This window comes from Trichosurus vulpecula, chromosome 4 (genome assembly GCF_011100635.1).
Source record: "Trichosurus vulpecula isolate mTriVul1 chromosome 4, mTriVul1.pri, whole genome shotgun sequence".
Taxonomy (NCBI): Eukaryota; Metazoa; Chordata; class Mammalia; order Diprotodontia; family Phalangeridae; genus Trichosurus; species Trichosurus vulpecula.
The window spans coordinates 161,777,779-161,798,959 of NC_050576.1; the positions used below are offsets into that span (position 1 = coordinate 161,777,779).

The 21,181-nt window shown below is 41.2% G+C and overlaps 1 protein-coding gene across 5 annotated transcripts in view; it reads left to right on the forward strand.

Moving 5' to 3' along the window:
• The window catches only part of LOC118845742 (GON-4-like protein), a 43,490-nt gene extending 26,754 nt beyond the window's left edge, over positions 1-16,736 (forward strand). For 3 of the 5 annotated variants that reach the window (XM_036753750.1, XM_036753751.1, XM_036753752.1), the window contains 9 exons: positions 5,526-5,740; positions 6,194-6,280; positions 7,423-7,621; positions 10,310-10,454; positions 10,770-10,920; positions 11,514-11,630; positions 12,319-13,968; positions 14,768-15,010; positions 15,885-16,736. In XM_036753750.1, the coding sequence (XP_036609645.1) occupies positions 5,654-5,740; positions 6,194-6,280; positions 7,423-7,621; positions 10,310-10,454; positions 10,770-10,920; positions 11,514-11,630; positions 12,319-13,968; positions 14,768-14,971 (2,640 nt within the window). In that variant the 5' untranslated portion in view covers positions 5,526-5,653 and the 3' untranslated portion in view covers positions 14,972-15,010; positions 15,885-16,736. Of the gene's footprint in view, positions 1-5,525; positions 5,741-6,193; positions 6,281-7,422; positions 7,622-9,721; positions 9,734-10,309; positions 10,455-10,769; positions 10,921-11,513; positions 11,631-12,318; positions 13,969-14,767; positions 15,011-15,884 lie in introns of those variants that run through there. The other 2 variants (XM_036753753.1, XM_036753754.1) reach the window with 2 other exon arrangements.
• Positions 16,737-21,181: the final 4,445 nt, after the last annotated feature.

The following is a 21,181-nucleotide window of genomic DNA, read 5'->3' on the forward strand; positions in this document are numbered from 1 at the left end:
TTTTTCCATTTGGCCAATTCTGCTTCTTAAGGAGTTGTTTTCTTCAGTGGATTTTTTTTTTCCTATTTGGCCAATTGTATTTTTTAAGGAATTGTTTTCTTCAGTCAGTTTTTGTCCTTCCTTTGCCCTTGACTCCCAATTTTTCTTCTCTCTTATTTTTCTTTTAAAATCCTTCTTGAGTTCTTCCAAGAAGGCTTTTTGGGCTTGAGACCACTTCGTATTTCCCTTTAAGGTATCAGATGTAGGTGTATTGACAATGCTGTCCCCTTTGGAGTTTGTATTTTGATTTTCCCTGTTACCAGTGGTCCATGTTTGTTTTTGCTTTTTGTCCATCTTTTTTGCCTATTTTTCTGGCTTTTAAAGTTGAGTTCTCCTGCTGGAGCACAGGGGGCACTGTCCCAAGCTTCTTATGCTGGGGGCCAAGGGCCTGGTCACTGGCTTTGTGTGCTGGGGCCTAAGATGCTGGCAGCTGGAGACTGTAGGGGTCTGGCCCCTTACCTGGTGCTGAGCTGGGGTCCTAGTGGTGGTGTCTGGCATGCGCTGAGGCCGTGGGGAGTTTTTCTGTATTTCCCTGGGGCTACACTAAAACACATTTAGAACACGTGGAGGTCTGGCCCCTGGCACCTGCCTGCCTTGGGCTGCAGTGAAATCTGGTGGTTCCCTTGGCTATGTTAATGCACATGGGAGGGAGATCCTGATGTTGGCATTTGCCTGCTTCACCAGCTCAGGAGCGCCTGCTGGTTTGTTGGAGTTGGGCTTGCTGCTGGCTTGCTGGGACACTTCCTGCTTTGGAATGTGCTTCCCTTTTGCTCAAGTGAGACCAACCTTTCTTGTTGCTCCTCCAAGTTTCCTGGGCTAAAAAACTGCTCCATCCTGTCTTTCCAAACTGGCTCTGCTGTTCCAGGATTTGTTGTGGGGTGCTGTTTTATGGGAGAGCAGCATGAATATGGGCAATGAGAGAGCTATGAATGTGGGACAGCAACAGTGATTTCCTGCTTACTCTGGCATCTTGGTTCCCAGAAGTCCCAAGCCTCTTAAAAAGAATTCTTTCAAAGTGTATTGATATTTCTGTTGGGTTTTGAAAGCTCCTTCATGATATTTTTTGTTTAGTCTTGGCAAGCCTGTTGACATCTGTAATAAACTCCCTAGGTGAAGAGTAGCAAAGAATTATGTTGAACTGTGTGCTCAGCCTCGCTGTAGATTTTGCCTCAAATTTCTGCACTTTTCCTTCCCATTTTTCCCATATACATGTGGGTCAGTGGTTAGAAGTTGTGAGTCACTTAAGAAGTACTGATCATATTCCATAGAATATGCATCTGTGCCTTTAGAATTTGAGTTGCGGTTGTTTTTGTACATGAAGATGATGCTAGTGGGGTTAATTTTTTTCAGTAATGAAAACATGTTTTCATTTGTTTCAGCTATAATTATTCGCTTGATCCCATTGTGAACATATGTTTGCAGGATCTGTTGCTTGAATTAGGGCATCTAGGACAAACTGGACCAAGTGGGAATGGAACCCACTACTTTAGTTCAGTGCTCAAAACAAGCTGAGCTTGCTAGTTTTGCAGATGGAACAACTAAAGCCTAGACATCACCTACCTTTATGCAACTTATTGCCAATAGAATAGGTAACATAAACCAAAGTGTAATAAATAAGACATAGGCCAAATTCCATTACATGTATCAGTACAACAACAACAACAAAAAACTCAACATAACTGAAAAGCCTCTTAAGTCCCAGCATACATTTAGTTCAAACAATATCTGATAGAAAAAAATTCTAGTGCAGCAAAAGAATTGGGATCATTTCTTGGATTTTGTTGAAATGGGATCTGACAGGTATGTATATTATTCAACTCTAAATTGTTCGTGAATTGCATATTTTGTGCATTATCTCTAGCAAATTTTTAGTCCCAAATTTGCTTCCCTTTATTTTCCCAGTTACCCTTGTGATCAGCTAGGAATTCTCAAATATTAAAATACATGAGCCATGAGGGAATGGAAGGGCTACACACCAAAAACAAAAAATAAATGTAACAAATTTTAAGAAACTTGCCTAAATATACTGTTCTCCAAATCTGAATATCATGTTTTGCATATATACAATTTTGCCTCATTTGCCACACATTCCTTTTTGTTAGCTCCACTGCCTGTAGATCCATTAGAAAATGATTTTGATGTTACTTGTTAGTCTTCAGGTTTCCCTGCCTTATGCCATTAAATAGAACAAACATTACTTCAAAAAGGAAAAAAAAACCATTTTGATCCCAGAGGGGGTCGTAAAGAAATTAACAACTTTTGCCACATCAGGAGTACCTGAAACTGGCTAAATTAGTAGCTTAGAGAGCAGGTCAGTCAGGGCCTCATCCCAGTCCCTGGTTGTATCAATATGTTGCTGCCAGGGAGTTGTCTTGTTGCTCTACCCTCATTTCAAGGGAAAGCATTGAAGGTTTTTCATTTCTTGGTTCAGCCAGGAAAACAGCATCATTCAGGAGGTAGGAATGTAGTGGGGTAGGCAGAGGAATAGAGGCTTGTGGGGAAAGACATTACTAAGCTAAGGGGAGAAAATTTTATAATGGCAGTGCTGTTTTATGAGGGCTAAATGGGATCCATCTCCCCTTCCAGGGCTCTCCCAACATAGACAGTATGACACAATACCCCCGCTTTATACTGTTCGGACTTTTGACTTTTTGAGAAAAGAATGGCAGACATAGAAAGAAAGAAGGGGTGAGGAGGAAGGAAGCCCTTGTTTCACAGGACTAAGGAAAACAAGCCTTAGATGCCAAGGGTATACAGATAAGTTTGGGAGCTAGGAAGCAGGTTGTTTTTTGTGCTTTTTTTTTCCTAAAAAACTATAAATCACTGTTAGAAGGAAATTTTAAGGTGAGATATCAATGTATTGCAGGAATGTCAGCTGTCAGTTACTCAGGAGCTAAGTTGTAGTATTATATAAATGCCTCTTCTTTACTTGCTGCTGTTCAGCTAATTATTTGCTTATATGTACGTTATCTGGGGTCTTGGTTTCCAAATTTTTTTGATCACATACACAGTATAAATGTTTGTGCATGTACTTCCAACACCTGTATATTCATTTATAAATTATATATATATATATACACACACACATATATATATATATACTAATGTACTTATGTACATTATATAAATATAGAAATTTTAAAAGAGCAAGATAAAAATGAAATAAACAGTATTTAAAATTTTTTATTTTACTTATCAATGGTACAAAAAACCTTTTTGCTCTCACTAAAAATATTATGAGAACAATATAATTGTATATATTTCATTATTTTTTTAAAATGTCAGTTAAAATTTCATTATACAGCTTTTTGAAGGTCTGGTTTTAAGTTCATTGCTGAGCAACCTGGATAGATATGATCCATATAAAAGCTTTTGAGGTGGGGCTCAATAAATTTTAAGTGTCAAATGTGATCAAAAGTTTGAGAATTGCCAATTTAAATAAACAATTCTTGTGGTCATCCTTTCCCCTCTTTTGTGGATTATACCTTGATTTCCACAGTTGCTGTCATGGTGGGATTGTTCAAGGAGTCGGTAGGAGGAGAGGAGGATGATAAGGATGAGGAGGATAGCAGGGATGAGCAGGTAGTTAATGTTGGTGGGAACACTGTTCATAGAAGTTGTTCACCTGGATGTTGGCTGGGGGAGGGAGAGAGACTAGAAGCAAGGCTGATGCCTTGGGTTTAAGGCCACATCTTAGTTAATCTCAGGGATCTTGGGTGCAGAATCTGGGCTGCTGTAGCAACAATTCGGCTAGCAGCTGCTGTGGGGGTGAAAGACCAACACAAGCCCAACAACAGGAGCTGCCGGCACAGGTTCTTTGATCTGCTTTACTAAGGAAAGCAGTGTTAAGGGGTTAACAATCTTATCTCAATCCAACATACAAATATCATTCACTTAGTTCAGGAGGAAAAGCCAGCCACCTGAACTTCAGAACACATACAAACAAGTTACAAACATACACAATATAAACAGACCAGATCACAATTCATAGTTACCAGGAAAGCATCAACATCTGGATTGAAGAGCCAGGAGGTCCTTAGAGAGGCTGCCCAGAGTGCCATACCACTCTTCTAGTGTCTGAGAGCCCCAAGGGAGGCCAGCCTTTGGGTTTATACATCTTGTTCAGGGTCAAAGGTGAGTCACACATGCAACTCACCCATGTGACCTAAAAGCATCACAAACATGCGTCTTAAACCCATGTGGTCTAGGCTTTTCCTTGAGGCAAGGAGGTCATCAAAGACTCCTGATTTAATTAAAGAAACAAAGGCCAGACTCTTCAAGGGCACTTGATTAAATAAGTGCCAAAAGAGAAAACAGTAAAATAAAGTCCCACCTTAATTACCAATACAGCAGCCTTCACCAAAGGATTAGTGGACTTGATGGTTGAGGTGATAGTAGGTTTGACAGGAGATCTGTCTCCTGTATCCCTCAGGTTGTGTTGTTGCTTCAGTTAGTTTGGCTTGCCCTCCTGTTTATGGTAGTTGATGTTGGTGAGGGACAAGAAAGTAACTTAAATTCAGGCTCTCCGAGCCCTCTCTCATCTGGTCTGTAATGGAAAATGGGTTGTTATGATGATAATCAACCATAATTCCGGAGGACTTATAGTGAAGCATGCTGCTCTCCACCTGACAGAGAGATGATGGACTCAGAATGCAGAATGAGACATTTTGATAATAAGTTTTTATTGATAGTCTTCTTTACCCCATGTATCTCTCCCCCTCCCAGAGAGCCATTCCACATAACAAAAAGAATTTTTGTTATGGAGTTGTTCCCATTTAAGTCATTGTAGTTACTGTGTATACATTTTCTCATCTCTGTTTACTTTGCTTTGTATCAGTTCTTTTATGTCTTCCCATGTTTCTCTGTCTTTATTATACACATCATTTCTTACAGCATGGTAGTATTCTGTTGTGTTCATGTACCACAGTTTGTTTAGCCATTCTTCTAGTTGATGGTATCTGCTTTGTTTCCGATGCTTAGGTATCACAAAAAAGTCACATTATAGATATTTTGCATATGAGGACTTGCTTCTTATTGATGGAATCCTTGGGGTATAAACCTAGTAATGGAGTCTCAGGTTCAAAGGTTATGGACATTTTAATCACTTTATTTGTATAATCAAATTGTTTTCCACAATAGTTGTACTGTTTCACTGCTCCATCAATATATTAGTGCCCATTATTCCACAACCTCTCCAACATTGACTGTTGACAATTTGCATGATGAGATAAAACCTGTGACACACACACACACACACACACACACACACACACACACCCCTATTTATTTATTTATTTTGGGGTGTGGCCAATATAAAAATTTGTTTTGCTTGATTATACATGTTTTTACCAGGGTTTTTATTTTTCTTCCTTTCTTACTGGAGAGAAAAGAGGGAAGGTAAGAGGGAGAAAAGGGGACTTTTCAGAGGATAAATTGTTATGGAGCAAGGGAAATGTCTAAAATTATTCACTTTCTATTGGGGACAGGTTTGAAGAACTACTAATGAACTTGCATAATGAGCAAAATCATGTCATAAAATCAGTTGGTGGCACAGTTAGTGATCAAGAAATCTTGACCTAAGCAGAAGCAGGAAGCACAGAAGGCCAGACCAGAGATGTCCAAGCCCCAGGGTGATGCTACTGTGCCCACAATGGTTCTGGATGCAGCTCAAAGGAACAGACTCCAGCAACAGATGCAGCAGGTGAGATTCCACTTACAGGGGGATATTTGGTCCTCGTGGAGCCCCTGAGGCCAGTAAGAGACTTCTTAATATCAACAAAAACTAAATCGTAGCTTCTTTGGGATGGGATCTCCAAAGGTCTGTCATGAATGATTATGCCAAACAGACCTATAGTTTTCAGTGCGAGATAACAGACCTCCATCTACAGTCGACTCTGGAACTTCACAGCCCTCACAGAGCAAGTGGAGTTTTTCTTTATATCCAAACTGAAATCCTCATGCTCATTTCTTCTGCTTTTATATCTGATAAATGCAAGTCAAGGAAGCATATTAGAACTAGTCAGTGTCCTCCACAGGAAGCACAATATTTGGATTAAAGTTGCAAACACATTGGTAAAATCTACCCAGGTTGCTGAAACAATAACACCTTCCATGTCTCTGATGTATCTTGTCTTCTTTTTTTCTCCCTCCTCAGCATGTTCAGCTCCTGACTCAGATTCACCTTCTGGCCAGCACCAACCCCAGCCTCAGCTCGGAGGCCAGTACTACCAAGATGTTTCTTGTAAGACCCTGCCCTATTTATACATGAGTCTGAAAGTTAAAGTGCAAAATCAGCTTGGCAAATAGTTTTCCAAAGTCTCTCATCCTACATGATTTACTCTGATCCCTTCATTTACATTAACCAGTTCTCCTTGATCTTTATCTTAGCTATTTTTACCTTTTCTTCCTATTTCTTCCCATATTGGCTAAGGGTTCATAGGCATCTGCTTACTGCCTTGTTCCTCCCATGGCATCAGGTTCCTATGAAAGAACAGAGAATATATTGTTTCCACAGCCTCACTGATGTCTATTAGTTCTGCTTAATTTTGTATAGGTATGCTGGCTTTTTTTTCCACATCTTAGCATGTGTAGTGTTTTTAAAGCAGCAGTTACCACTAGTGATTTCTATACCAACCTTATTTTGTACAAGGCGAAAATAACATGACGTAGGGAGTGAGTTAAAGGAGAGGCAGAACTTTAAATCCTGAAATATCGTCCATTATAAAATTGTCCTTGAGGTTGGTAACAGGGGTTTGATGAATTGTTTCTTAGATACAGGCATTTGAATGATAAAGTTGGTGCTGGTCTTTTAACCTTTTCCATGGTATTATTTGAGCGCCTGTTTTCAAAGTGCTTTACGTACACTCTCATTTGAGCCTCATAACAACCTTAAAAATGTCGGTGCTATTATTTTCCGTATTTTACAGATGAGGAAGCTGAGACTAAGGTAGAGTGCCTTTTCTACAGTCATAGTGCTAGTAAATGTCTGAGGCAGGATTTGAACCTAGGTCTTCCTAGGTTCCAAGTTCAGTGTTCTAACTAGTACTGCACCTTGTAGTCCTACTTCTCAAATAGCTTATGGTCTAATTTGAAAGAGAACACACTAAAAAAAGACATTCACACTGAAAATAGTATAAAGAGGAAGCATACGTGCTTCTAGCAGTTTGACTAAAGGAAGAATCAGAACGGATTGAGGTTTATTAGGAAATACTTTTTTAAAGAGGCTCTAAATAGAATGTTTTGCCACTGAAATACTATTTTTCTCCACCTTATAACCCTTCTCTGTAGGTAGGAAGAGTTTTTTGACCAGGGTTTGTGGGTTGCGTGGTATTCCTTATGTATTTCTGTGACGCAGCTTAACCATTGTGTTCTGTGTTTTCCCAGAGGGAACTGGGGACCTTTGCTCAAAGCTCCGTTGCCCTTCACCAGCAGTTCAATCCCAAGTTTCAGACCACATTCCAGCCTTGTAACCTGAAGGGTGCTATACAGCTCATTGAAGACTTTCACTTACACGTCAACATTGACTTGAGCCCTCAAAAAAATGTCCAGAAGAGTGATGAGGGACAAAGCCCTGAATATCCAAGTAGGGCTCTGAGTGTGTGGTGATATTGATCTGTTGGGGGAACTTGTCAAATGTGACCAGAGCTGGCAAGAGACAGGACGGTGCTTTATGTTCTGTCCTCTTTTGTCTTTCTCCTTTGGGACTCTTCCACATACTTTACATAGTTTGGATGGTTTAAGCCAGGATGAAAACATGGGTGGGTGACAATTGAGAAAGCATATAGGGAGAAAAGTTAGTTTCCAAAGTGGAGATAGAGACAGGAGTGAGATTAAGTGTAAGAGCTTGGGCAAGGGGAATATAGGCCTAATAAGTGGGGGTATGTGAATTTCTGGGAGTTTTTCACGTTGTTACAATGTATATTCTACATTGAGTTCACCTGAGTACAAGTCTAATAAGAATCTTAATTTATATAACTAATTTCTATTTCAAAGCACCCATCTTTTTCACACATCTTTGCAAGGCAAGTAGATATCCATTTTGCAAATAGATAAGCTGGGACACAGGGACTAAGTAATTTTGTTTCTTTTATGTAGTTAGTAATGATGGAACTAGGGTTAGAGCCCAAGTTTCCTAAGCCCTAGAACAGGGTCCTTTCCAGTAACTCAGGTGAAATGAAATGTGAATTCTGGTCAGATATACCTGTAAGACATTCTGTGTGACTCAAAGTGCTATGTTACTACATCAGGAACCTGTGATTTCACTGGGTGGGCCCTTTTCGCACCTGTGAAGATTACAGCCTATCTATAACTTATTCTTAGAGAGTTGCTTGAAACGAAGATAGGTTAAATAACTTGCCTCTGGCTTCTCACTGAGTGAGAGGCAGGTCTTGGACCTACCAGATCTTCTGATTATTGGAATTCTGCCACTCATCACAAGTTGTATTAAACATAAAGTAACAGGTTTAGTTCTGGTTTACATTGGTTTACTAGGTACTTTTTTGGATGGAGTTGGGGAATAGAGCTTTGATTTGGCTTACTGTTCACCTAAAATAAACATATACATTAAATTTGCATCAATATCAATATGGTTTGGTATGTATCTTTGTTTATAGTTTGGTTTGAGTCAAAGTTCTTTGTTCTTTTCGTTAAAATAAAGTATGTGAAGGACATAACACTTACCAAGATACCCTCTGTTGAAGTCCTTCATTGAGAATTCACTGATGTCCATTCAAAGGTAGTATCCTGTATTTCTAGAGTCAAAATGATTTTTCTTCTGGGGACTTTGAAGCATTTTATAGAAAAAGAAATGAATTCAGCAGATCTGTCCAGAATGGCAGTGACATTTAGAAGTGAACAGACATTGAGGGACTTCAGTTGTTTCAGGTCCTTTCAGGATTTTCTAGTTACAGCTTATAAGGGACTCAGCTTGGTATGACAGTCAAACAGAGAACAGTGGAATATAGGAACTGTGAAAAAGGAAGGTTAAAAAAACGAAGACCTTTGGACCTTTTGGAGAAGGCTCTAGGGGATCGAGCAAAGTATAGTATTGTATTCGAGGGATGGGGTGGCAGGTGTATAACTTGTCTTCAGAGATGTGATAAACAATTATCTGGAAAATGGGGCCAATTTATTTTTACCTAAAAGGAAATGAGGAAACTTGAGTTGGTGTCTAGGGCTGGAGGAGGTATCTGAAGGATCCAGTCAGTTGCCAAATCTTGCCTTTTCTGCCTCCATAACATCTCCTGCATCTGAGCCCTTTTCTCACATGGCCACAACCCTTAGCCCCTCGTCATCTTTTGCCTCCTAATTCGTCTTCTTGCCTCAAGTCTCCTCACTCCAGTCCAGCCTCCACAGAGCTCCAAAGTAATTTTCCTTAAGTGCAGATTTGACCATGTCACTTCCTTACGCAGTCAATTGCAGTGGCTTCCTGTTGCCACTATAATAAAATATAGTCTCCTCTGTTTGGTATTTAAAGCCCTTCAAAAATTAGTCTGGACCTATCTTTCTAACTGTATTGTATTAGATCAAGGATGCTTAAATTGTGGTCTATGAACTTGTATTTAAAATACTTTGGTAACTGTAATTCAGTATTATTTGATTTCCTTTGTAATCCTCTGTATTTTATTTTATGCATTTAAAAACATTATTCTGAGAGGATTCATCAAACTGCCAAATGGGCCTATGACACAAAAAGGTTAGAACCCTTTTAAATAGACATTACTCCCTTGCCTGCACGCTTTGGTCCCAGTCAAAGGGAAGTATTGTTCCTCTGTCTCCTGAATCTGTGTCTTTGCCCTGGCTATCTCCCATACTTGGAATATAGTTTTTTCTCACCCCTACTTCACAGAATTCCTGCCTTTTACATGAACCTTTCCTGATCCTCCTCCCCTCCCTTTGCCAGGCCAATGCTAGTTTCTTCCCTAACAACTTTGCATTTAACTACTTTAAATTTCGTTCTTTAAATCTCAACGTATTTGTTTTGTCCGTACTTAATAAATGTACCTGTTGTCTCTCTTAAGGGAACTATAAGCTCCTTAAGACTTTAAAAAACAAACCCAGTATCTCCAATGCCTAGTATAGTGCTTGGCATATAGTAGACACTAAATAAATGCTTTCTGATTGATTCCACAATCTTCTGTAATTGCCTATTCTAAAAAATACTATATATGATTTAAAGACAACTTGGGCTTAAGAATTCAAAGAGATTTACTAGTTGATCTCTGAGCCCTTATAGTTCCAGCATTCTATGAACTGTAGATTCTTCTTACAGCCAGTGAATTTCCTTGTCTGCCGAAGCAAGTGGCCTGGATTCTGGCCACAAGCAAGGTCTTCATGTATCCAGAGCTATTACCAATACGTTCCCTGAAGGTGAAGCATCCCAGGGATAAGATATTCTTCACCAAAGCAGAAGACAAGTAAGTATTAAATGTTAGGAAGAAGGAAAAATTAAAAAACAGGGAGAAGTCACAGACTCTTCCCTTGAGGAATAGCCAATTTAATGGGGCAGATAGAACATAAACAATATGACAGACACCAATGACAGAACTGAGGGCAGAAAAACTGGTTGGACAGAGCGTTAGCCATCTTTAGTAGCTGGGGATGGAGAGAAAGATTGTAGAAATGGGTGTGGGTGAGGGGTGGGGAGAGGGATGGAAATGAGCATGGGGAGTTGGTAGAAGTATTTGGAATGAAGGGCAAGGCTTGTTTTTGAGTCTGTGCATCTTTTTCAGTTTATTAGCTTTGGGGCTGAAACATTTTGAAGGGACTGAGTTTCCAAAGCCTCTAATCAGTAAATACCTCCTGACTGCCAAGTCTGCTCACCAGCTGACAGTGAGAATCAAGAACCTCAACATTAGCCGGGCTCCTGACAATATCATTAAAGTGAGCTGCCCCTTCTTTATCCCTTACATCTCTATCACATGCTCTCTGCCTTTTGTGGAAAAGGGTAGCTTTGCATGATAGAATGTGGAATTGGAGACCCTAAGTTTTCAGTTGAACTCCTTTGTTTTGAAGCATTGTATTACACTTTGCCATCATGTACCTCTCTTTCTTCCTCTGTACGTACATACGTGTGTACAGGGTGTGCCCAGGGTGAGGGGCAGTGGGTACCCTTCTCTTGCCTTGTTATTGCACTTCCCCATGGGGAGTTGAGCAGGACTTAAGCAGTGTGACTGCTTCATCTTCAATTCCTCCCTTACTTCCCCTTCCCTCCCCTCTCCCAAGCTGTGCAGAGGAGAAAGAAACAGGACATTGGAACAAGGGTGGGATCATGCTGATTGAAGCATTAATTTAGCCTCAGGTGCAGAAATCCCCAACTTGACATGTGTGTGAATCCTTTGTCTACTTGCCTCCATAGGGAAAAAAAATGACCTTGATCTCCCATGTGTTAAACCCTTCTCTCTTCCCACCCTCCCCAACCCCAACCTGGCATCACAACATGAGGATTATCACTTGTGTTTGTTCTTTGTTCTCAGTATTATAAGAAGACAAAGCAGCTGCCGATATTGTTTAAGTGCTGTGAGGAGCTTCAGCCTGATCAGTGGAAGCCACCTGTGGAGAGGGAAGAGAGACATCTCCCATTCTGGTTAAAGGTACAGTCCTTATTGTTCCTCCTGGAAAGACTTCAGAGAACCAGAGGTATCATGGAAAATTCACTGCAAGAGGCTTAGAGGGTCTCGTTCAACCTTGCAAGGCAGCAGTCATAGAATTGGGCTGCAAGAAAGCTTAAGAAATATTCTCATTTACCCTGAACTTCTAACTAGGTGAGAATCTCTTTTGTGTTGGAAGTGCCTAACAGTGATGACACAATTTCATTTTGTTTCTAGCATAACTGGATGTAAAACTGGGTACTTTTGGAAAAAAAATTCTTTCTAAGCTTAGTGACCATGAATAAAAATGCCTTAATATTCAAACAAGAATAAAAATGATCAAATGTGAAATAGTAAATGCCATTATTTACGGTTTGTTAAACATGAATATTGTTTAAACCACATGGTAACACATTCCCTTTTTGCTTTCATGGCCCCTTCAGAACTTGTTTTCCTGACTTTGATACAATGGCAAGGTTTTCAGGACTTGGGGAAGGGGAAGGTGTCCAGAATACAGTCAGAATTATTATTGGGGAATAGACTTAGTAGAGATTTGTCAGTGGGGGAGGAATAGATATCTTGTTATTTTAGAGAGAGGCCTTAAAGTTCCACAAAGTGTCACATTCCTCACAACCTCCTTGTTTCTCCTCAACCCTAATAAGAAATAACCAGAGTGCTTGTCTTCCCACAGGCCAGTTTGCCAGCTATCCAGGAGGAAATACAGCATTTAGCTAATGATGATGGAAAATCAGGAAATATGTCTGGATTAGCTGAGACGAGTTCTGACCCAGGTCTGGAGTCAGGGAGTAATAGCCGATATCCCCTGCTGCTGCCCAAGGGTGTGGTGCTGACATTGAAACCACTTGCCAAACGATTTTCATCTAGGAGAATTTGGGGGCAGAGGTCATCAGTCCTGAAACCCCTCCTTATCCGCCCTGCCCCTTCTCTCCAACCTTGCTCAAATGACAATACTCGAGTCAGATTAGCCCAACCAGAAGCACCTCCAAGAAAAGTGGAAATCCCAAACTCTCAACTGATCCAGCCAGCCACCATCTTGCACACAGTGCCAGAGACTTCACCTTTGGGTGTCACTGGGAGTAATGGCATTGAGATTCCCAAGAAATTGCCATCTGTAGCCCCCAAGAATACAGCCAGGTCCCATACCTTCCTTTCTCGTGCCCCAGCAGCCTTAAAGCCCAGATTCTTGTTGCCATCATTTGTCACTTCGAATCGATGTGATCTAGGGATGAAGAAGCACCCAAAGAAAAAGTGGGCCAAGGGCTCCCGTCCCTTAAAACCTGCCCCTGTCCTTCCCTCTCCCCGGGTAATCCTCACTGTTCCTGCCACCATTATGGGTCTTAACAGTAGTTTTAATGTGATCCAGCCTCTTAGAGCTACATCTCAGAGCCCTCAGACTATCCCCATAACTACCCTCTTGCTTAGCCCCACATCCTTCATCTGTCCATTAAACCAGCCCCTTATAGCCTCTTCTATCCCACCTTTAATTGTTTCTGGTAACCCTGTGAATCTCCCTGTGCCACCTACCCTTGGGGGAAATACACAGGTGAAACCAAATATTCCTTGTCCTCAGGCTGAAGGGGAAAGTGCCTTTCCAGTCATGGAACCCAAACTGGAACCCCAAGAGTCATCTCCTCTTTGTCCAAATCCATACCCCAAAGAAGAACACAGCCCAGGGCCTCCCACACCAGACAGGGAAGGTCAGGTAGACTTGTTTGAGGGTAATGCTCACAGCTGGACTGTTGTGAAGACACTGGATGGCAGGCAAGTCCTAGAGCCACTGTCTCATACCTCTCAGAAAGCCATCGATTTTCTGCCAGGGGATTTGCTGAACATTGTTAAAGTAGAGCCTGAGGAACCCGAGGAGGAAGCCAACTTGACTTGGAACAGGTTTCCTGAGACAGACATTTGTGATGAAATAAAAAAAGAGGTCTTCATGGAGCTGGATGTGGGACCCCCATATGAGGAGGCAAGTAGTGCTCAAGAAGTGAAGAAAGAGGCAGATTTACTAAAGGAGGAGGAAGGTGAGATAGCAACAACATGCTCATTTCCCCAGGTGACTCAAGGTGAAGGGAACCCAGGAGGGGAGATTAGCAGAGGGTCTCCCAAGAATACTTTCTTTGCTACTAATCCTGATACCATACTCAGTAGTCCTCTAGGTAAGCCTGGAGACTCAACCAGTGTTGTTGGCCTGACAGTGAGGACCCAGCTTGGGCCAGAAACAGGGGGTGAGAAGGATAGGCCAAAGGAAGAGGATCTTGACCAAGATGAAGAAATGGCATCGATTTCTGAAGAAGCTGTGCCACTTGTCCCAGAGCTTCAGGTGGGAGTTTGGGGTATAAACACTGTAACTGAAGACTTAAATATATGTTTAATGTATAATTATCTCTTGATTATCCTGGAGTGGGTGTAGGGACAGGAGGGATGGATGGAGAATAATAGCACAGATAATCTGAAAATAATTTTATGTGGCTTTGAAATATATTGTGTGGTTGTTGTCCCCTTCCCCTTTTATAGTATACTGAGAATGTTAAAAATTACTGAATGACTTTATAGAAGAGAATTGGGCTTGCATATTTTCTAGGGATCAGCTACAACAGAAGCCATCTACATAAAGATAACTGAGTTTCTTGTGTATACAGTTACACAGGGGAGTGTGAGTGGGCATGGTTGGGAGTGCTGGAGAAGGGGGAGGGACAGTAACAGTTCAGGACAACAGGTCTAAGAGATCATCAAGCCTGAACCCTTCAGTTTTTATGGAAGATAGAACTGAGGTCAGGAGACTTGCAAAAGGTAAAGTAATATAGCTAATAGTAGAGCTGGGATTCAAACTTGGATACTGACTCCAAAACTTGGGTGCTGCCTTTCAGTTTCCTGGAGCAGATGCTAAAAATCTCCAGGAAAGAAAACACATTGAGCATTCATCTTGTCTCTCCCGTTACCTTTCGGCAGGCTGGCAGCTGCCCTACCCATTTATAGTCATCCTCTGAGCACCTAAATTATGAATCATGGCCAGATAGTGGAGGTTTTTTCCCTCTTGCCTAACATCTTTTTCTGTTGTATTTGTAAATTTGGATCCTCAATGGATGGAGATATGAGCAATGATAAAAAGGGTTTTGTAGGAGACCGTGGTGGAGAAGCCGACATGTCTGGTGTCTGGGAGGTACATGGGCCAGGAGAGTGATTCTGAGGAAGAGAAACCTCGGAAAGAGAATTGTGGTCCTGAGGTTGTGGTGAAAGTGGAGAAAATGGAAAGCCCGAAGAAAAATGCCGAGGGGATAGATAAAACGGATAGAGATCCTTCCTTCCACCTTCGCTTCACCTAAGGTGGTCCCCAGAAGCGACCAAAAGGACACCCAACCCAGGTGAGTTTGCTAGGTTCACCTCGAGGAGGTCTCCAGAAAGATGGCCACTCACTGCTCTTCTACCAAGCACTGGAAAGAGAGCTCAGTTCCAAACTTAGGTGCAGGATTTCCATTGAAATACCACTGGAAGTAATAAATGTAACTTCTTTGAGGGCAAGAACCATGTCTTACACATTTCTTCTATTCATCAGAGGGCCTAGCACAGAACTGAGAACACAATAGGTGATTCTCTACAAATATTTATTAGTTGAATCTCATCAGATGCCAGTTTTCCATTTCCTCTCCTCAGCTTCTTTATGTCGATCCCTTACCACATTCTTAAAGTTGAAGCTCAAAGGTATCTACCTGTTACAATAAAGTCCTTTCTCTACCCAAAAATAGAAAGAGATCCATGAGGCCTAAATACAAAGAAGAAATTAGAGTTGATTCAATTTGTTTGAAACCTGCTGCCCAGATCTCTGAGGCAATATGTGTTCTTGCCAGTTGGCAACATGCTCAAGCCGTGTCCCATGAATACTAGCCAAGAGGGCAGTTTTGTAGGTCTCTCTCTTCTTATGTCTTTCACTGTTGATTATGCTAAAGTTCAGATGATCCTTGGAGGTGTGTGCATCATTATCACAGGGATTTTTTTTTGTCTAGATCTGTGCCTTCATTAGTGTAAAGAACTCCTGATGAGTTAATTGCTTCTTCTAGTAGAGGTCAACATCTATTCTACAACTTAGTCTTAGCAGTGTCAAGTCAGTATGTGTAGGAGCCATGACTTGAATCCAGAGCTTCCTGAATCCCAGGTCAACTTTATACTATACTAAGCTACCTAGCAATTTCTCTTAAATTCAGTTTTTAATAAAGCCCAAACTTTCAACTGTGCTTTTAGGGGAAAGCACCAAAGCTGTTGGACATCCGGAGCTAGTGAAGCCCTGTAGGGGCCAGAAAGGACACCCTAAAGCTGCTCTCCCAGTACAGCGAGTGCATCCTAGAATGGAACTTCCCAAGGGAGAAGTACGTGGCGTGTTATTCCAGTGGACCTAGCTAGCATAAGACCACAGATGCCTATGGGACTTGCTTTGGACAGACTGCCTCTGTTTCCTGAATTGACCTACCTCTATTCAGATGGGTACTCACCCAGCCAGTTCTCAGATTTGTTCTTGTGCCTTGATCTCACCTTGTATTCCTGTATTTTTTTCTGTGTGTACATGTTGCAGCTGGTCCAGGTAATCCACAAATGGTGATTAACCCATCCTGTGTGATTGGCTACAATTTCTGTAACCTGGTTAGCTTATCACTTTGTCCTTGGCTGTTGAACTTTTGCTTTAATTGGTTTGCTTGCCTATAACTGCGAGAGCATGCCCTCGTTTGAAAGATGCAGTTGAAACACACTGTAATGTTATAAATTGACTGGTTCAAGCTAGTGACTTTTGCTGACTCAAGCTGCTGGAAATTTTATAAAAGTCTGCAATAGCAGACACCTCCTTGTGTGGTTTGCCAGCTGTATTGAGGCCAGAGGAGAATTCCCAATGCTGGGAATCCTAAACTGAAAGGGGCAACACTCCCATACCTGTCATTGTTATACCTGCCATTCCTTGACTGAGCATTCTTCCAAAGCAGGTTGTCTATAAAGGCCTACCAGTGTTATGGGGTTCTTGAGGTCCGGAGTGACTCTGGGTTTCAAATGCACGTGTTTCCTCTTGAGTATCCTTGTCAATAAATTCCCTTTATCAACTTGGTAGTGAGCGTGGCTTTCTTCCTTGTCTCATACCAGAATTAGAACACTGAACTTTCACAGACTTGCACACCTAGAATTTGTCTAGGCTTACAGCATCAAAATAAACACTCATCTGATGCTTCCAGCCCATCAAATCTAGGCCCTGAGTTTCTTCTTACTTATGGAATCCTGCCCTGGCTGCTGGGAGATCCAAAGGAAGTAATCATGATATTCAGAGATCTCTCAGTCTAACTGGGGATTCAACACATATGCTGCTTTAGACTCAGATAAAAGACACATGAAATTGGTGTTGATGTTGAGATGTTTTTTACAGGACATCCATTTTGAAATATTCAATAGGCAGTTGGTGATGTGGGACTAGGAGTCAGGAGAGAGAATTAGGCTGAATATCACTTTCAGAGATGGTAAGTGAACCTTTGGGAGCTGACATGGTCATCAAATGAGAGAATATTGAGAAAGAGAGCCTAGGAAAAGAGCCTTGGACTTGGTGGGTGCCATATGGATGATAATGCAGTAAAGAAGACTGAGAAGGAGCAGTCATACAAGTTGGAGAAGCACCAAGAGAGGGCAGCGTCAAAGCCCAGAGAAGAGAAAATCCACTTAGAAGCAGGCAGTAAATAGTGTCATAAAGACAGACGTAAATTAGGAAAAATAAAGATGAAGATTAAGAAAAGGCCGTTGGATTTGCAGTTAGGAGATGATTACTGACTTTCAGAGAGAGCATACTCAGGTACTTTTATGAGGTAGGAAGCAAGAATATGTAAAGGGCTGAGAAATAAAAACATTGGAGCAATGAATGTAGGCAGTTTGTACTGTAAGTTTGGTTGAGAAATGGACTTGACTGTATTCCTCCTCAATTGATTTTGAATCATTAAGGACTAAGTAATTTTGAGAAATGTTTTCTTTTTTCCACTGGGATATATTAAATACCAACTGGATAGAAAGAGGAACTAGATAAGGAATTTGGGAAACAAACCACAAGCCTGACATGGAACCACGAGATAGTACATTGGTGGGGGAATCTTGATTACATAGACATCTGTGGGAGTACATTTCTGAAAAAAAAAGTAGCTTACTAAATTCTTGACTGGCCTTAGAAATGATTCCATCCTTTAAGAGATTAAAGAGCCAACAAGGGGAACTTCTTTTCTGTATATGATTCTCATTGACAGTGAGGAACTGATTCCTGGGGCAAAAATAATGGAGGGAGGTGACTTAGTATTTGTAATAAGGGAGAGGATGTCTAGGTGTATTCTTATATTCGTGTACTCTAGATTTTGAGAAGGCTGGTTTTGAAGGTTCAGTGGAAGGATGGATAGGATCTAAGGGATTAAAATTCTCCATAGGGAAGGAAGGTCAGTCCATGAAGGATGGGCAGTACTTAAAAATGAAATTCTGAAGTCAAAGGGAAACAACTCTTTTATTTTTATTTTATTTTATTTTTCAAAGGGAAACAATTCTAAAGAGGAGGAAAAATAGAACATGTCTGAAGATGATGTGGATTTGTCAACAAGGAACCAACATCAACCAACTTGAATTTTTTTTTAAAGGACAGAAAATGTTAAGTAGTAGACAATGGCTTCATTTTGTTGTTTGTATTTTTTGGAGGGGGGAAGGCAGGGCAATTGGGGTTAAGTGACTTGCCCAAGGTCACATAGCTAGTACATGTGTCAAGTGTCTGAGGTGGGATTTGAACTCAGGTCCTCCTGACTCCAGGGCCGGTGCTTTACTCACAGCGCCACCTAGCTGCCCCAAGAATGGCTTCATTAAGAGGGTCAGGAATGGAAAACTTAAATGAGCAGCTGTGGACAACAAAAAAGTTATTTTTTTTAAAGCAACATTGGGAGAAAAGGGGACAAGATGACATTTTCTTGGGGGTGAATGGGATGAAGATCTTTGACAACAGAGAAGGCAAAGCTACCCCATCTTAATTTTGCTTCTTTTTTTTTTTTCTTTCCTGCCAAGTTGAAGGACCTCTGCTCTCAGATGACAACAGAAATGGCTTAATAGCGAGGTGATGACCTAGAAAAGTAAAGAAATAGGAAGGGAGCACCTGGTTGCCCTTGGTGCACTATGCCTTGTATACTAAGACTAGAGAAGTGTAAATTTCCCTATTAAAGAAAAGGGTCAGCATCGAACAGTCTGAAAACTCTTGGACAGTGAGCTTAATTTCAGTTCCCGGGAAAATTCTACAAAGATTGTGGAAAAGGTGGTTAGTGAACAAGCAGCGACAACCAAAGCCGGCACGGCTTCCGGACAGGTTGTGCCACAATAACCTTATTTCCTTTGACAAAGTTAGCACTAAACTGGTAGGAGGGTGATGCTGGAGATGGATTTTAGCAAAGCTTTTGGTAAAAACAGTATGATAATCTCACACTGTTCAGGTGGAAAGAGAGAGTATGTGAATTCACAACTGATGAAACGGTTGTATTAGAAAGCCTAGTTGTTTAGGGCTCAGTACCAAGTGGCAGGAGGTCTCTGGTGGATTCTCCTATTTGTGCTTTGCCAGGTGCTGTTTTAAGTGTTATTAATGACTTGGACAAAGGCATAGATAGCATGTTACTTAAATTTACAGATGAAACAAGCCAGGGTGGGGAGGGAGATAGGTAGCTAATACACTGGGTGACAGAAACACAAAATAGATTGACACGCTAGGGCTGAACAATAAATTATTTATAGAGGGGAGGTACCATTAGCAGTCTGAAGAAAGAATGTGGGGTTTAGTGGACTACAAGTTTAATATTAATTAGCAGTATGATGTGGCAGCCCCCTAGAATTAGTAAGACCTTGGACTTCATTTAGAGAAGCGTGGGTTGTAGGAATAAAGAGGTAAAAGTCTGACCATGCTTTGCTCATCAGACCATGTAAAATACTGTATTCTGTTCTGAGTGCCATAGTTGAACAAGGATAAAGGTAAGATGGAGAGTGTAAAGAGGAAGTCAACCAGGGTGATATAAGAACTTGAGTCCATGTTATACGGGGATAATCTGGAGGAACTGAGGCTATTTAGGATGGAGAGTAGTGGGAGGATATGACGGTCATCAGGCATCAGAAAGGCTGTCCTATGAAAAAGGGGATTGCATTTGGTCTGTCTGATTCCTTAGAACTGATAGAGGAACAATGAGCGGAATATGCGAAAGCTTCCCAAGAATTAGAACTGTCCACAAGTACAGTGGGTGGCCTGAGAGGTGGTGGTTCCACGTCTTCAAGCAGAGGGTTCAGTGACTATTTCCCAATTATGTTATAGTGAGGATTCCTTTCATGTATGGATTGTTTTGGACTATGCTCCCATCAGCTCCCAGTTCGATGATTTGGTCACTACTCTTCCTCCAACCACCTGGGAATCCACCACAGTCTACTGTGGTTTTCTTCTTATCCCTCCATCTTTTCCAGAATAATAGCATGGTGGGGTTGGACTCAGTGAAACACTTTGTTAAAATCTTAGCAAACTATATAGCATTTTCTGGATCCACCAGTCTGACCAAAAATAGGCTAGTGCATAACATACTGAAAGAAAAATCTTTTATTGATGCAATTTCTGGACTTGCCCTCCCCCCCACTGGATTTTTTAAAGTGAAAAACAAAATTAAGCAGCACCACCAGATACAGTGACCACATCTGATAACATACACAACATTATGATCAGTAATCTCATCTCTGTTAAAGGAGATAAGATTTTAAGCCTTGAAGCCTGGCTTATGTTCACACCTGAATGACACTCTTCAAATGCCCTCCTTTACTCTATATGACATTGCCTTCTCTTGGTTCTCTGGTTTCTCCACTGACCCTGTAAATGTCATTTCCCAAGAGTATTTCCACGTGCTCACTTTTGCTAGTTGTGATTAAGCAAACTGAAAAGGCAATCTAGGTTCAAATAGTAGCCTTTAGTGGGAGTTCTCAGCTGTGTGACTTTGGATATCACTTCTCTTACCCTGTTTCATTTATAAGAAGTTGATGGGAACATCCGCAAAACCTATTTCAGAGTTGTGAAGAAAGCACTTTGCAATCCTTAAAACATGCCACAGTGGTATGAGGTGTTAACATTAATCAGAATGCTGGACTCAAAAGCCGATCTCTCAATCCATCTGAAGTGAAGTGAGGAAAATACTTCTTTCTCACAGGGTGGTTACAAGCATGCCCTTTGTAAGTTCTGGGGTATCCTCGTCCTAATTCCAATTCACACAGATGGTGGGGTCCTGGAGCTGGGCCGGCTACGTATTTCCCTTGAGTTCTGAGGGTGCTCTTTAGGGGTGATAGGGTAGCTTTCTTTAATGTCATTGATTGATCCTCAGCTGGTCTGCCTTCCACCAAGATTGTCAGGGGAGAATCATTGTCAGCCAGCCTGAAGTAGTTTTGTTAGGATATTTACTAGGGTGAGTAAGCTCAGTTGGTACAAATATGCCACCTTCCCCAAACTCCAATCTGTGACATGCTCTCTCTCAATTGCA